At 41.9% G+C, this 17432-nt stretch overlaps 1 protein-coding gene across 1 annotated transcript in view; it reads left to right on the top strand.

The window, feature by feature from the left end:
• The window catches only part of SPTA1 (spectrin alpha, erythrocytic 1), a 67160-nt gene that overhangs the window by 297 nt on the left and 49431 nt on the right, over positions 1-17432 (top strand). Inside the window, exons 2-14 of the mRNA XM_072814439.1 lie at positions 1263-1502; positions 2533-2658; positions 4576-4716; positions 5391-5537; positions 7716-7849; positions 8379-8523; positions 10162-10316; positions 11264-11399; positions 11516-11617; positions 13240-13377; positions 13989-14099; positions 15658-15735; positions 15884-16039. Of these exons, the coding sequence (XP_072670540.1) occupies positions 1266-1502; positions 2533-2658; positions 4576-4716; positions 5391-5537; positions 7716-7849; positions 8379-8523; positions 10162-10316; positions 11264-11399; positions 11516-11617; positions 13240-13377; positions 13989-14099; positions 15658-15735; positions 15884-16039 (1806 nt within the window). The 5' untranslated portion in view covers positions 1263-1265. The remainder of the gene's footprint in view (positions 1-1262; positions 1503-2532; positions 2659-4575; positions 4717-5390; positions 5538-7715; positions 7850-8378; positions 8524-10161; positions 10317-11263; positions 11400-11515; positions 11618-13239; positions 13378-13988; positions 14100-15657; positions 15736-15883; positions 16040-17432) is intronic.

Here is a 17432-nt window from a genome sequence, read left to right as displayed (position 1 = left end):
GGTCTTTTGGTGAATATATCACTTTAAACAATGACCTTGAGCTTGTGACTATACAGTATCAAAATCTAGCAATCTTTGCATTTAGCATCAAAATCTAAATGCAAAATCTAGCATTCATCTGTACCCAAAATCTAGCAATGACCCATAGAGAACAAGCAGGTAACTTGGAGCAAAATAATGTGCAAGGAAGATTTTGGTCTCCATAGAATGATTCAATTCTGTAGCCAAAATAGTAAAGACCATACACAAAGGAGCAATTATATTTTGGGAGGAAGAAGATTAAAATTTGAATTTGATGTTCAGTGATCTGGCTGAGATAAGCTAGGGGAAACTGCCCATATCTGGATGAATGAAGGTAAACCCTATGAGAATTTTGTAGGACATTGCCCCAAATAGGTCAGATCCTAGTTATATTGTTTAATGGTATAATGTTTTATATTGCAAAAGACAATTATAATTTGAGAAGCTAATAATTTGAAATTTTGTGATAACTGGATGAAGGATATCTGAACTTTTTATTTGTAGGATTTGTGAATAAAGCCAATAAAAGGGGTACACAATGTATGAGATATATTTTATGTATAAAAACAAACATTTCCAAATGTTTGTGCATGTCGTTCATTAAGTTTATTGCAAGCCTTGTTTAATTATTCATTAAAGTAAATTCAGAATGATCAGTACATGCCAATAGTTTTTTAGCCTTTGAAAAGAAAACAAGGGATCCCTGGGTGGCGCAGCGGTTTGGCGCCTGCCTTTGGCCCAGGGCGCGATCCTGGAGACCCGGGTTCGAATCCCACGTCAGGCTCCCGGTGCATGGAGCCTGCTTCTCCCTCTGCCTATGTCTCTGCCTCTCTCTCTCTCTCACTGTGTGCCTATCATAAATAAATAAAATAAAATAAATTTGAAAAGAAAACAAAAGTTGATCTCTCTTTTATGCCTCTGAAATGTGTGATTTCATTAATTTATACTTGTCTTCCATCATTCATCCAAATTAATTCTATTTATAGAACTTAATAAATGTCGGCATACATTTATGTGAAAAGTTAGAAAAATGTTCTGAATGATAAAGAATTATTAGCCTAAAGATTAGCTGTGTATGGTTGAAATTATGTAAATACACTAGAGCCCTTGTAACAATAGGATTTTACAGGCTTCAAGACATCCAAATATAAGTTCAACATGAGTAAATGTCTCGGGACATATAAAAGGGACATCCCAGAGATCTGAGAACCAAAAAGAGATAGAAAATTTTTAACTTTCAGGCTATGGAGAGTGGCGGACCAAAAGTGCTGGAAACAGCGGAGGAGATCCAGAAGAGGCGTCAGGAGGTGTTGACTCGCTACCAGAGATTCAAGGAGCTGGTTGCTGAGAGGGGTCAGAAGCTTGAAGAATCCTATTACTACCAGGTTTTCAGACGGGATGCAGATGACCTAGAGAAGTGGATCCTGGAGAAACTCAAGATCGCAGATGATAAGAGCTATGAAGACCCAAGTAACATACAGGTACTCCGTTCCTGTGACTTCAGGCCAGACTCTAAGATCTCCAGGGAGGGAAACAGTCTTATAATGTAAGTGCATATTTAGTTATCTGTAAGGGAGTAATGTCACAGAAAGTTCAGACTACCTGTCACGGACCATAATTCTGCCTCTGAATGGCCCGTGTCTTTAACTTCTTAAAGCCTCAGTGTCTTCTTTACAGAAGAAACTCTCTCTTTGCATGTAGTCTTAATCTGAAGTCAAGCTGTGGCCATAATAGTGAGTGAGATGTTGAATAATTTATGATGCATCAGGCAATTTCCATGTTTTGAGGTGAAGAAACGTCAGTGCTTTCACTCTGCTTGCGATAGGAATTGGTGGAACTTTTCCTGGATTTCTCCAAGGGGCTCTCCATGCCCTAGCTCGGTCCACATGACAGGTGTCAGGAGAGAGCTTGGATGGAAGCTCCTCTCCTCCTTTTATTGCAGCATATGACAGAGTCATGACAAGAAGAAAGGGTTACCTGCCTAAAAGGGGTCATTGATGTAGGAGAGACAGCACCTGCATTAATAACAAAGTGATATCTATTAAAGGTTCAATAAATACAGGACAATAAGAGTATTATCTGATAAGCAGAAACCTCTCAATTTTTTTTAAAAAAAAGCCATTATTGTAATTATCAACTTCCTCATTGCCTTCAGTTTTTCATAGCACTTGCTTCCTCTTTTCTGAAGGGGAACAAATGTGGGACATCTTTTCATTCCCACCAATGGCAACTGAGACTTAAAAGTAACAGGATATTTACTGGAAACTCCCCAAAGGCAATGGGGACAGGGCAAAATATTTCTCTGTGACCCCTGACTTTGAGCCTGGGTTGGCCTGAAGTGACCATTTCTATTAGGATATGACTTCTCCAGCTCTGGTCATGGGTTATCACTGTATCTAGGTTGTGAAACAAGTAGTTCTGCCCAAAAGTAGGAAAAGGAACAGAAGAACCCCTTTGTGGCCCAGGGACACTAGGCTTCGTTAGCCATAACTTCTGATTTCTAAACTTCAGGGCAAGTACCGGAAGCACCAATCCTTTGAAGCAGAAGTGCAAGCAAAATCAAGGGTCATTCCTGAACTGAGAGAACTCAAGGAAACTCGCTTTGTTGAGGGGCATTTTGCCTACGAGGAAACCACAGTAAGTGTACAGTAGGGCTCTGTAAGACACGTTTCCAGGGGTTGATCACGTTATCAGAGCTTTCATTGACAATGCCAGGTATAATGTAGGTGGCTTGAAACTGGGGTTCTTGCCTCTTATCTTCCACCGGGGTGGGACAGGAAAGATGACAGACGTCCCCATGTCCCCTGAGGCAGCGGGGAAGAGCTACGATACAAAAGCTATCCTGGGAGAGCATCACATTCCTCCTTGGCCACTGCAAAATCCAGTCCTCTTCAACCCAGTTCTGTGTGTCCCAGATGATTGGCTTTCCCAAATGTCATTTCTAATGATTTCTTCTGCTCTCAGAGTCCTCGTCCCTTAGACTTTTCAAACAAGAGATGCTCTGCCAAGTGAATCTTCTTTGATATATCTCTCCCTTGCCTGTGATGCCTCCTTCTCTTCACCGCCCATATGCTATGACAAATACTATAGTTCTCAAAACCCACTCTTCCATTCATTTCAAAAAACTCCTAAAATTCCTTGTCTTCAGAAAATCTCCCCTAAATACTGAGGACTGAGGACTGTCACCAATTTGGAATTCATTACTGATGTATCAACTCTCCTCTGACTTAATTTCCACACTCTTCCAACCGGGTTTTTTTTATATATAAATTTATTTTTTATTAGTGTTCAATTTGCCAACATATAGAATAACACCCAGTGCTCATCCCATCAAGTGCACCCCTCAGTGCCCGTAACCCAGTCACCCCCACCCCCCGCCCACCTTCCCTTCCACCCCTCCCCTAGTTCGTTTCCCAGAGTTAGAAGTCTTCCATGTTCTGTCTCCCTTTCTGATATTTCCCACTCATTTTTTCTCCTTTCTCCTTTATTCTTTTTCACTATTTTTTATATTCCCCAAATGAATGAGACCATATAATGGTTTCTGTTGATAGAGTCAATTCAGGATCTCTTCTGCGCTAGTAGATTTTTTTTTTCCGTTTGTTTGTTTTCACTGCTTAAGTATTTTTGAAACCGCCAAGCCAAATTTATGTGACATATTTAAAAATTGGGTCTAGTCTTTCCACATTTAGCTTACAAATTCTAGTCCATTTTACTGTCAAGAAAAATATAGTCTGAGGACACAGACTTTAATCAGAAGAGAACCTAACAGAGAACCTAACAAGAAAAAAATCTCAACATGTTATTTATTGATATAAAATAGAAATTATTCTTGTATTATTCACAGCTTTGTGTGCCACCAATCCCCTAATCAATTAATTGAGAAATGTTTGAGACATCTTCACAACTGTCAGACTCCCTGTGCTCTATCAGACCACAGAACTGTAGGATTCAGAGAGAAATGTGGTCTAACAGTGGAGTGGTTGAAAAATACAAGATTCTTGAGGACATGATGTAGATAGTACCTTCAATTTTACAAGTCATGTAATACGTGATCTTCTAAGCTCACCTGGCATCAAAGCCTGCAATTATATAGCCTCAAAATTCTCTTATTGCTTTGGTGCCACTAATTTCCCTTATAAACTGGCAACATTGCAGCTTTTATTCTTTCTGGCAGACAGTTCATGCTGAATTTCTTCCCAGTACTTAGATCACCCTCTGCCCGTCATCTACCTATCAAAATCCTATCTGTTCCTCAAGCTTCAATTCACACCGAGTGCCATTACGTGAATCCTTATTCCACCCTGTCTTACTGTTTGTAATCATTTCATCCTCTAAAAGCTCTAAGCATCTTCTTCTCTTATGGCAGATCATATGCGGCTTGGTTTAATAGCTACTCCTGAGCACTTACTGATTTCCTCCTTTAAACATTTGTTAAGCAATTAATGCACGAGTGAATGAGGTTTTTATCCAGGCCCCTCTCTGCACGCGTCTCTGCATCTGTACCTGCTCCACAGCGGATACGGTGTCTGAGCAGTTTTGCATCTTCTCCCAAAGACCCATCTGGAAGAGCTGCACAGAATATGGAACCTGCTGGTAGAGCTGACTCAGGAGAGGGGTGCCCTGCTTCTGCGGGTCCTGAAGCTCCAGCAGTACCTGCAGCAGTGTGCTGACATCTTGGAGTGGATTGGAGACAAGGTACGGGGCCACACAGGCCACGAACAGGACTTCCCATCCCCATCCCAGGCACCCCAGCATTCTAATACAGGCTATTCGTAAAGCAGTCAGGGTATCTGTTCCTGGCCTTTGTTCCCTGAAGGAAGGAATTTTGGCAAAGATTTGGGGGTATCCTAGAGATTATTGATATTGTGCATGGGAAAAAGTGCTCTAGGCTTGTCCCTGCCTGCCTGCCATGACCTTAGAGCTCCTTCTCCTAAATATTTGCCCTTACTCTCAGTCCAAGCTGAGCGTTGCCAGCTCTTTTCCTAAGGGTTGCCTCTCAGGACCTGTAAGTATGGAGGTTTCTATTTTGCTAAACACTTAAGGAATAATCCCATAGTTAGAACAGAAGATACACCCAAGTAAGTGTTTACTGCAACGTGTTTGTAGATACTCCATGTGCTGAATTGGGTAGAACCAGGATGAATTTATTTTTCGTGTTCTAGAACAAAAAAGGGCGCTTCCAGGAGCTTTGGTCAACAATGTTCCCCCTCAGGAAATATGCTCCTGCTTTAGGACCTTTCCTAAAGGGCTGCCCCCAAGCTCTACCAGCCTCCCCTTCTGAACTCTCCTGGGTGTGTAGGCAATGGTTTTGGGTATTGGAATTACAGAAACTGTTTGCTGGAAACTCAACAGACTTTTATTGTCCACAGGAGGCTATAGTCACATCAGTGGAGCTGGGTGAGGACTGGGAACGTACAGAGGTTCTACATAAGAAGTTTGAGGAGTTCCAAGTGGAGCTGGCAGCTCGGCAGGAGAAAGTGGATGGAATAAACCAGTATGCCAATGAGTGTGCCGAGGTGAGGAGCAAAGGGTCGTGCAAGGCAAAGGTTCTGGCATCCAGAACCTCCCAGCCATCAGTGGGTGGGACATGAAGGACATGAGACGTTGTGAGAAAACAGAGATGCATGTCCCTGTGGTCACATGCCCAGGGGAGGGATACTTGGGTGGCTCAGTGGTTGAGCACCTGCCTTCAGCTCAGGGCGTGACCCCAGGGTCCCGGGATCGAGTCCCGCATCAGGCTCCCTGCAGCGAGCCTGCTTCTCCCTCTGCCTGTGTCTCTGACTCTCTCTGTGTCTCTTATAAATAGATAGATAGATAGATAGATAGATAGATAGATAGATAGATAGATAAGCTTAAAAAATATGCCCAGGGCAGTGTCATCTCCTATCTGGGTCCATCTCTTGCCAGTCCATGGACATAGAGGTGTGAGAGGGAAAGACAGTGTATGTGGACACACATGTGTGTGCACATGCATGTGTGCAGAAGAACTAGACCCACAACGATGTAACTCTTGTGCAGAACACCTGCCACTTGTGTTTAAGCTGCACCCTTTCCTCATGAAGAAGAACCAGCATAAAGTAGCAAAGAACATAAAATAATGATTGGCCATCATAATGTATATGATGTCATTATGCATGATTTATTGTGAGTGGGGGAAAAAGAAAGGAGACAGTTTTACTTACATTCATTTAAGAAAACGTTTAAATAAGTTTTCAATGTCTGAGCAAACTATTCAGAGTGAGAATAAACAACCATGGAATATGCAGGAAAACTGGGGAGCCAGCCTGGTTTTTACGTGATACAAGGGAATTAGAAACTCTAACCATTGATCGTTGTGTTTCCCATTTGGTTTCACCATCACTGAAGCTCCAGGATGGGAACAATCCTTCTGTATTAACAGAACCCAGACTTCAGGATGCATGGGTTGGGGGAAGTAGCCTGAGTCTCAATTTTTTCCCAGGCCATGTTTCCAGCCATCTTTAAACTTTCTCTCTCTACCCTCTTTGTCTCATTGTGGAAGTTCCTTGGTTATTCAGGACTATCTAACACGCCACCACAAAACTTAGAAAAACAAACATTTTCTTTCTTCCAGATTCAGTGATTCAGCTGCTCAGCTAGGCAATTCTCCTGACCGCACCTGGTTTTCTTGAGTGGCTGCAATTATCTGGTGGCTCAGTTGGGGTGGAGGGTCTTGCTTCCATGTCTGGGGCCTTGGTTCTCACTTCCCAGCAGAGCATATTTTTTATGTGTCGGTGTTCCAAAGGTAAGAACAGAAGCCGAAGGGCCTCTGTGGCTGAAGGGCAGGAGCTCATATCATTTCTGCCACATTCTATACTAAGCCAATCATAGCCAACCCAGATCCAAAGCCTGAGGAAACGGACCTCCCCTCTTGCAAGGAGGTCTTCATGGCAAAGTAATATGGCCGTTTTATCTAAGCAACTTTAGGAAGGATTAATCCAAAAAAGAACGTGTCCTCTGCTCTTGAAGAGTGGGACCCACACAGCTATAAATAGAAAGAGCTATACATTCAGGAAGGAGAATGTAGAAAATTCTGTGTGGAGAGGCTTCAGAATGGGAATGGACATTCCAAGAGACAGGGACAGAAGGAGTATAGGAACTGCTCAAAATCACAAGTGTCAAAATAAGCTGATGTCATTAATTTAATCTAGTATTCACAAATCTCAGTGCTTCAGGTGGTGTGCAATGATGTATGGAATTTTCTGAGAAATTGAATGTGTGTGCATGTGTGTATAATTCTGGGAAGAGGGAAACTACTCTTCTTAGATTCTCAAAGGTGTCAGGACCCCAAAGGAGTTAAGAACCACAGTAGCCAAGTTGTGGAAAATAAAGTCATATTTCACAGAGGGAACTTTTTCTTCCTGATTCTCAAGGGACTTAGCAAGCATCAGGGTGGAATTCTGAAAATAATACAGGGGCTGGGCAATCCATGTTAATAGGCTGTCTCAGTGCTGTGAGAAAAAGATACAAACGGTATCTGGCGGATTGGCCTCTAGATTTTGGTAATATTGGGTTGGGTTAAAGCTAGGGCACAGGGCTAAGGCAAAGATCAGGACCTGGCTGCAAGGTCATTCTCCATTCCTGGCAAAGTAGGAACCCGTGTGAAATGAGAAGTATTCAATGATTTTTGGAATATTCTCACCTTTGTCTAATGCCAGCACTGGTTCTTCCCACAGGAGAACCACCCTGAGCTGCCCTTGATCAAGCAGAAGCAGGATGAGGTGAATGTCGCCTGGGAGCGTCTCCATGACCTGGCTCTGCAGCGAAAGGAAACACTGTCCAGTGCTGCAGATCTCCAGCGATTCAAAAGGTGTGAATTTGGCCAACACATCATGGGAAACTCTGCAACAGCACCGTGTTTGTACTTGTGCTAGCCTCTGGCTACTGTTAGCAATCAGTGGCCAATATCTCAAACCAAAGTAAGTCATGTGCTTGCACTTAGGGCAGCAATGGAGAGTGTAGTTGAGGCAACTGTGACCCACCCTGTAGCCAAGTGTGTGATGACCAGAGCCCAAAGCAGTGAAACTGGCACGGTGAATTAGTGATGGAAACGCTGCAGAGACAAGGGAAGTGTATTAGGAACTGGATGAGGGTGGACGGTTGAGTTGGGAAGAAAAAAGACAGTAGGAGCTGACCCAGATGTGGGAAGTATATCTACTTCCAATGACCAGATATTGCCCAGGCCTCTGTAACTCAACTGAAATCATTCAAAGCAAGAATCTTTTACATTACTTTTTGCTAGTGAGTAGGAGTTCAAGGTAATTGCTACCTGAGTGAACCAGGGTGGTCTTTGCTGTGCACCTGCCATTTTCTTTGTTGGGGCTCATGTTGTCTGGCAGGGATGTGACTGAAGCCATCCAGTGGATCAAGGAGAAGGAGCCTCAAGTCACCTCTGAGGACTATGGGAAAGACCTCATTAGCTCTGAGGACCTACTTCATAATCACAAGAGCCTTGAGAGGAATCTTGCAGTCATGGAGGACAAGGTAAGCCACTGTTGGAAGCATGGGTGGCCTCTTGGGCTGGAAGAGGCATATGGTGGCCACTCTGCCTCCAGAGGACATAGTAAATTCACTAGTTTGACGAAGAAGAAATTCCTTGGCCCTGAATATACTTCCTTGTTGTAGTTCATAACTTGTACATGGATATTGGATGTCCTTTATTTTTATTGACATATACATACATGTTTTATATACTCTTGTGTTTTTGTAATGTGCTTCATGACTTAAAAACAGAAAAGATACCTCCAAGAATGGTTTTCTAATCTTACCCAGAACCTGCAGTCAGAGAATCTTTCCTTTTGTCAAACCAGCTAAATCCTGTTTCTTTTTGTCCTTGACTCAGTGATAAAGGAAGAAATTTCTCCTTCTCCTCTTTTTCTTCCTCCTCCTTCTAAATAGACTCAGAGACACCTAGGGCACCTTACTTGATCACCCTTGGGTTCTCTTCTGAAAGCTGGAAGATTCCAGTCCTTATCCCTAGATGACTAGACATAGGCATGTTTGAGCTTGGAGCAAGCTCCGACTCCTGACGCCCTCCCATCGTTGCTCTTCCCTTACAACATCACCTATAACCTCAGCTAACTCCTCTGGAGTGCATACGGTGGAATCAGCCCACTGGAGGTCTCTACCTGCTGCTCCCTGACCATAGCTTTGTCCCTGGAGCCAGTTTCTGAAAACTATCCCATTATTTGATTTCTTTCATTCTTGCTCCATTTTTGCATTTAGTCTTTTTTCCCCTAATAATGAATAATAAAGTTTCATAACTTGTTGCATAATGATAATGAAATTTCAAATTCCAGACAACACCTGATTATAGTTAAATATAATAAAAGCACTAATGGTAACATATGGAAAGTCACCCATATCCACATTTTTGCCCCAGTGGCTCTCCTCCTTAGGCATTGTTCTCAGAATGGTCTGGCATCACTGAAATTCTTGGCAGAAATTCTCCTGGGCAGAAGTGTCTCTCTGATTTCCACAATAGTATTTATGCAAACAGTAGAGAGGGTGGTGAAGGACAGTCTGAGGTCTAAACCTTGCTTCTGACACTTGGGAGCTAAACGACCTTGTGTAAATAAAATACCCTACCTCTCAGTTTTCATATAAAGGGGGCATAAGAAGAGTTTCTACCTCTGAATATTTTATTTTATTTACTTTATTATTTTTTAACATTTTAAAATCTAAATAATTTGTCAACATATAGTATAACACCCAGTGCCCATCACATCACATGCTCTCCTTAATGCCTGTCACCCAATTACCCTATCCTTCCACCCACCTCTTCTTCTGCAACCCTTTGCTTCCCAGAGTCAGGAGACTCTCTCATGGTTTGTCTTCCTCTCTAATTTTTCCTCACTCAGTTTCCCCCTCTGAGTATTATTTTAAAAGGACAAGGACATGTGTGTGAAGTGCTGAGCAATAAGCACTCAATAAGAGACAAAAGTGGTCAGTAGATCGTTATTGCTGACATAGGACATTAGCATATTAATATAAAATTACCAATGTAAGTATATTAAATTATTAGTATTTGTATGACTGTTTTGTGAGATCTCGCCCACAAAACTTTGCCAGGATGAATCAGAGTGCTTGGATTTCCCACTAGGTTTCTTTTTCATCCCAAAGGTGAAGGAGTTATGCGCCAAAGCAGACAAGCTCATGCTTTCCCATCCTCCAGAGGCACCTGGGATTCAACAGATGAAAGAGGATCTGATCTCCAACTGGGAGCACATTCGAGCCTTGGCTACCACCAGATATGTGAAGCTGCAGGCTTCCTACGGGTGAGAAATCCCTCCTCCCTGTTGCTCTATCTCTACAGATAAAACATCAAAAGCAGAAATTAAGAATGAAAAGAATCAAATAATGAGGGAGTCTACTTGGTGGTAGAAGAGAAAGGTTTACTTGTTAAGAGGAGTCCTCTGACGGCTGACATGACACCCACATGACACCTTCCCTCACTGAACCCCTTCGGTCTCTCTCTACCTGCATAGTTGTCGGATGCTAAATGAAGTGGCCCATGGTCCAAGGACCTGGAAAAGCAGCTGAAGAGATATCAAAATCCTGGCCCTAGCTTAGGAACTGAAATAAATTTCCAAGCTGAAGGGTTTAAAAATAAATCTAGAATTATTTCCGGAATGTGGGTTAGCTTGCCAAAAAGCTGGGTAATCGTTTCAATAGTTAATATCTATAGGTAGTCACTAAAACCCCAGAAAACAGCATTTATCTTCCTTTTACAATTCCAAATTAACTGGCAAGCATTTAATTATTTGAATAGGTAATGGTTTTAGTGGTTTCAGTTTTATTAATAGGGTTAAGGGTGAGCTAGGGTGCACAGAGGCTCCAAACCTGAATTCCTAACCTGAAAGATCCCTTTTCCTACCAGGTGTTTCCTGTTATTTATATGCCATGTCTTATTTAGTGGCCTCCTTGGGAGTACTTTGCTGCACTTCAAGTGCCTGTGAGGTAGATGAGACCTTGTGATGTTGGCAAAGCAATGCCCACATACCTCACCGCAGGATGGCACAGTCATCCCAGGAGTCAGCAGCCCCGAGGGAAGGACAATCTGCTTCACTAAAGGACCTGAAGCACATCAGGGGAATGGAAGGGGTAGAATTAGGATGAGGAGTACATTGCGCGTCTCAGCTCAACCCAACCCGGAGTCTTGGCTCAAAGTCCACTTATACCTGGTTTCTCCTGGGATTCCCTTCCCTTCTTCCCTTCCCTGAAGGTACCAGAGGTTCTTATCTGACTATGAGGAGCTCTCAGGCTGGATGAAGGAGAAGACAGACCTGATCAATGCTGATGAGCTGCCCAAAGATGTGGCTGGTGGGGAGGCCCTGCTGGACAGGCACCGGCAGCACAAAGTAGGCAAGAGACCCTACTTCCACCGCCCTCCGCCCCGTGGGAGGAAGAGGGGGGGGCCAAGAGTGCCAGAGAGTTTCTTGCTGCATTTTAAGACATTTTTGCCTTGTGGCCATAGCACGAGATTGACTCTTACGATGACCGATTTCAATATGCTAATGAGACTGGTCAGGAACTGCTGGACGCCAGTCATGATGCTGCTGATGAAGTTCAGGAAAAGGTAATCCAGTTTAACAGTGTGTGAAATGTTGATACATATTTAGCCCCACTTAATCCCATCAGAATATGATCATCTCTGAATAGGAAGAGAAGTCATATCAATGTCTTAATATTGACCCAAATTTCACACTGCTTCTTTCACATATTGCCTTAGCTAAGTTGAGTTATCTGCAATTCTCAGGATGTGATGTGTGCTTCCTCACCTCTGATCCCCTATTTCCTGAACTCACATTATTTCATCAATTTGCCTTTTCCTAATTTGAAATCTCCATACCACCTTGCCTTGCCATAGATGCTCTGCTTTATCACTTTTCTATGTTCACCTCTGGACTGTGAATTCTTTGAAGACTGCACCTATTCATCTTTGGATTCCCTAAGATGCCTGGCACATGCCTTGCTTTCCTCTCTCCTCTATGAAACCTCAAATCACACTGATTTTCCTGTATCTGTGTTTCTCAGATCTACATTAAATAGCAGGAAAGCTTTAAATAGTCAGAATCCCACTGATTGAACAATCAGGTTTGCCATCCTCTTAATCTCCCTAATCACAAGGACTCGCCTCGACCCCTGACCCCTGAGAGATTTTGTTTCAGTCACAGGGTCACAGGAAATCCTTGGGATGATCATTAAAATAGGATTTGTAGGCTCTTTGCATTTCATTAGATTTCAAGCACAGCCTCTAGTGCTGGCAGATGGATGAGGTTGAGATGGCCATATTTTGAATTCACCCAAAACTCTATGGAAAAACTCAAGCATGGATTTTAATTTTTAACAATTTTCTGCCAAAGGAAACCTACATCCTTGCAAACATACCGGTTATCCTGGGATTCTGAGAATCTGTGCTGCCTTTTTGATGGAGTTAACACAACAGTGGTGCTAATAAATTGGAATTTCTCAGGCAGATGTGTGGGCAGGAACAAAGGCTCTTACGGGTTTGAGAATGTGGCCTTTCTCTTTCCTTGGTAGTTCTTATTTACTTTCAGAAGAGAATGTGAACCTCTCAGTCTAATCATTTAAGTGCTCTATAAAGTTCAACTTCATCAAGTATCCACCTTTTTTAGACACTGCACTTTTCTCTGGAGCCCTCTAATCTAATAAGTCCTTGGAGTAATGGTGCGCTCCTGGTATGTCCTGCAATCCTGATCTCCTTTAAATTTTTTTTTTAATTTTTAAATTTTTTTTTTAAATTTTCATTTATTTATGATAGTCACAGAGAGAGAGAGAGAGGCAGAGACACAGGCAGAGGGAGAAGCAGGCTCCATGCACCGGGAGCCCGATGTGGGATTCGATCCCGGGTCTCCAGGATCGCGCCCTGGGCCAAAGGCAGGTGCCAAACCACTGTGCCACCCAGGGATCCCCCTGATCTCCTTTAAACCTCATCCTTTAAACCTCTGTTTGGTACAATACTTCCCACACTTCTACTCCCTGCTTCTTCCAATTAGAATTCATCTTTTCTTCCTCATTTATACATTAAGTATGTTGTTATACCTCTGCAATGCATTTATCTCATTTTGCCCTGCTATAGTTACTCACACATTGAAGTCATTGGAGAAGAGCCTTTTGTGCATCCTTCTAAAGCCCTTGCATTTATTAGAGACTCACATTTTCTCTTCCTTTCCAAAGATGACAACACTTGCCAGTGACTGGGCTGCCCTGCTGGGACTGTGGAACCAGCGACAGCATCAGTATGTGCAGTGCATGCTCTTGCACCTCTTCTATCGTGACAGTGAGCAAGTGGACAGCTGGATGAGCAGACAAGAGGTAAAAGGAGGGGCTCAGCAAGTGTCCAGAAGCCATTTCTCCCACCCCTTATTTATCACATGACTACCATCAGCACCATCACAACCACTTCTGTAGGCTGGAGATTGTCCTAGGAAGTGGAGGGTGACCTACAAGGACAAGAGGCTATTACAATTCCCTCGTGAACAGATGCCTAAAACAATACCTAAATACACAGCAGAGAGGCGTTAACTTCAACTGAACATAGGGCTGAATGAATATCAAAATTCTAAGGGGTCAGGAATAGAAAGTTGTGACAAGTCAGGCCAAGTTAACCAGAAATTTCCTGGAGGAGGTGAGTGGTCCTCTTGAGGCAGCATTGGGAGATTGTAATGGTGCTTGGATTAGTGAGGACAATTCTACATGGACAGAACCAGAGACAAAGATGGTGAAGTTGTGTGGGAGGACTGGGGAGGAGTCTGAAGTTCCTGCTGCTCGAGGTTGGTCCCTACCCACCATCCCACCACGTGCTAATCCCACCTTGCTCTTCTACCATCTCCTCACCATCCTAAGTCTTTGTCTCACAGATGTTCCAAAAGCAGTGTTTCTCACCAATGATGAAGAGCTGAGATGTATCTCTCTACCTTCTATAGGCCTTCTTGGAGAACGAGGACTTGGGGAACTCCCTAGGCAGCGTGGAAGCCCTTCTTCAGAAGCATGATGACTTTGAGGAGGCCTTCACCGCCCAGGAGGAGAAGATCATAGTAAGCAGTGGGCCCTGGTGCTGGCTCTACGGCCACCTCATACAATATGAGGGTCACACGTAACATGAGGGTTCTTCTTAAAAGAGGAAACACCCAGAAAAAGAATTATACCCATTTTTGTGATCACATTTCTTACTCTACAAAGCATACTTAGAAAGTTTTTAAAGATTCTTTTTTAGCCATTTACATTTTCTGACAAAGTGCATGATTGTTTTGTTTTTTCTAGTGTAAATAGATATTATTGGATCCATATCTGATACAGAATTATTACTTGGAAATTTGAAATGTATTGTTTACATTTTTTAGTTTTTTTTCCTCTCCAGTAATGTCTCCATTTAGTTTTCTTTAGTAAAATCTAGATGTCTAAGCGACATCTATTCTTTTCCTATATATCTTCAGCTTTGCATTTCTCATCTACTGAGACCACAGTTTTCCTGTGAACCCTTCGTTACAATGTCCTAGAAACTGGTCAATGTAGAAGCAGGGCTCAGACAAGCGTGGGAGGATTTTATTGGTCCAATGTACTGTATATCTTTGGCTGTACCCTTGGCTGATGTTGGCTTTTAATTCACGCACATGCACATATACTACCACCACTGGCAGCAGCCACACCATGACAATAAAATTCCAAGTTATGTTAATCTATAGTCAGTATGGTGATTAATATGGTCCCTTATCCATCCATATGTTTGCTCTGTTTATTTTCAATGGTAAAAGATTTCATTGTACAAGATAAGTTATTGCTTATAAAATGCTATCATTAATTTTAGATTATTTTCCTATCCCCAATCACTCTAAATTCTAACAATTTGAGGAGCTCATGAATGAATATGAAAAAAATTTCTGACCCTTATTCCTATGAGGCCAGAGATGTACATATAAATACGTATGACAGGTCAAGAGAGAGAAGGAGGAGGGAGGGAAAGGGAGAAAGAGAGAAAGGGGCTTGCCACTGGATATAACCATATCCAATGTGCTTCCTCTTGAAAATTCAAGAATAAGAGTACATGGGTGTCTCAGTTGGTTAAGTCTTTGACTCAGTTTTGGCTCAGGTCATGATTTCCTGGTCATGAGATCAAGACCCAAGTTGGGCTCCACGCTTAGTATGGAGTCTGCTTGGGATTCTTTCCCTCTCTCTCCTCCTCTGCCCCTTTCCCTACTCATACATATTCTATCATCTATCTATCTATCTATCTACCTACCTATCTATCATCTATCATCTATCAATCATCTATCTATCAACAAATAAATAAATACAATCTTAAAAGATTAAGAATAGATCAAATATCACCTTCAAGTGACATCAAAATTCATTTACTATAATCTAGATATTAAAAATATTGTGACATAAAAGAGGTTAATTAATTTATCAAATACACATTTTAAGAGAGAATTTGTAATAGAAATCAGAACTAGGACCTAGATCTCTGATCCTGAAAGTTGTTCTCTTCCCATATTACCACATTTCCTCTTTAAACAGCTACTAGCCAAACGGTGACTACTTACTCGGGGTCACTGAGGAAAAGCCACTTTGGTTTTTATTGTTTTTGTTTTTCAGATCTTAGACAATAACGCAAAGAAGCTGATTGATGGTGGCCATTATGACTTGGAGAACATTGCTGCTCTTCGAGATAAAGTATGTCAGAAGCCCCAGATATGTCTGCCTGCCTGTCTGTGGCCTGGGGCCCGAGGAGTGTTGGGGCCCCAGGGACCAAGCTGGGCAGTGAATCTCATGTGTCCATATTTAGCTTTGCTGACCATGGGTGTTATCATGGGTTTTTCAGCTCTTGGCCCGACGGGATGCCCTGCGTATGAAGGCTGCCACCCGGCGCAAACTCCTAGAGGATTCAAGGCTTCTGCAGAAACTGTATGAGGACTCAGATTACCTAAAGAATTGGATCACCAAGAAAAAAAAGTTGGCAGATGATGAAGATTATAAGGTAAGCAAGGTTTTCAGACCCTGGGCGTACTCATCAGGACTTAGCTTCATGGGACTGGAGTTTTAGAGCTGAAAGGACGCCAGAGGTCAGCAGATGAGCCTCCTTTACAGAGAAGGGCCGTAAGCCCCTCAAGGCAAGATATTTCATTAAAAGCCAACCAAGACCCTGGTTTCTGGATTTCCTGTGTCTTCCTGCCTCTCACTTCTTTGCTTGCTCCAGCACAACTTCTAATGTTCTGTAACAGAATGGGGGTAGGGAGGGATTGCTCCTTATTTCGCTGCTTTTTGTCCCTTGGCCACCTCTGCTGCTCCCTTCTGCACCCTTATAGTACAAAAACATTGTGTTTGATCATCATGTACACTCAAATTTGCTAAAAGCCACCAAGAGCCCAAAGGTAACCTCAAGGTTGGGCATAATGTAGAGTTACACAGTTTTGTAGTTAAAGTGGAACAACTCCTTATTTTTATTGATGAGGAAACAAAGGATTTGAATTGGAAAGTGACTTGCCCAAAGTTATCCAGTTATTTAGAAAGCATTTTAACATAAGCATTAGAAGCATGAATTCTGGAGAAGGTGATCCTGGACTTGAATTCCTTCCCTGTTCTGTCTCAGTTTATGTGATTTGGGGAAATTCTTGACTTATTTCTGAGCTATAGATTTCTCTACCTTGGAGTTGTGTAAAAGATATAGCTTTTACTCATAAGTGTCATTCAATATAAACTATTAGACACAAATGTATGTACTTATAAACTTTCACATTTACAATCAAGGCTAGAATTAGTCTCCTTATTTCTAGGCCAATACCTATTCCCAATATTTACTTTTCTAAACATAATTCCATTTCAAATGTATACCTCAATCCTTTTATTTCTATATCTTTATAGAACTATGAACATCTTATCTGTACCTTTCACTTTGTGAAACTTGGAAATAATAAGCTTGTGTTCTCTGGAGGAGGTGTGGTTCCAGGGTATAGAGAGTAAACAGTTCTTCTCCAAATGAGGCAAATGGATGGATGGCTAATGCATGAGGATGGAAATGGGAAAATTTGTCATCTTTCATCACAGCTCTTGTTCATCTGTTTTGTTTCTTAAATTCCACATTTGGGTGAAGTCTTATGGTATATGTCTTTCTCTGGCTGACTTATTTCTCTTAGTATGATATACTCTAGATCCATCCATGTCATTGCAAAAATATATATATATATAATATATAATATATATTAATAATATCAATAATATTGATAATATATAATCAACAATATAATATAATTAATATATAATATATAATATAATTAATATATATAATATATTATCAACAATAACTAAACTATGGACAGAACCCATATACATATGTATCTATCAGTCAATGGACATTTGGGTTCTGTCCATAG

This window comes from Canis lupus, chromosome 38, assembly GCF_048164855.1.
Source record: "Canis lupus baileyi chromosome 38, mCanLup2.hap1, whole genome shotgun sequence".
NCBI lineage: Eukaryota > Metazoa > Chordata > Mammalia > Carnivora > Canidae > Canis > Canis lupus.
Note: the sequence above shows the minus strand (reverse complement) of the source record. Positions and strands in the feature narration are given on the sequence as shown.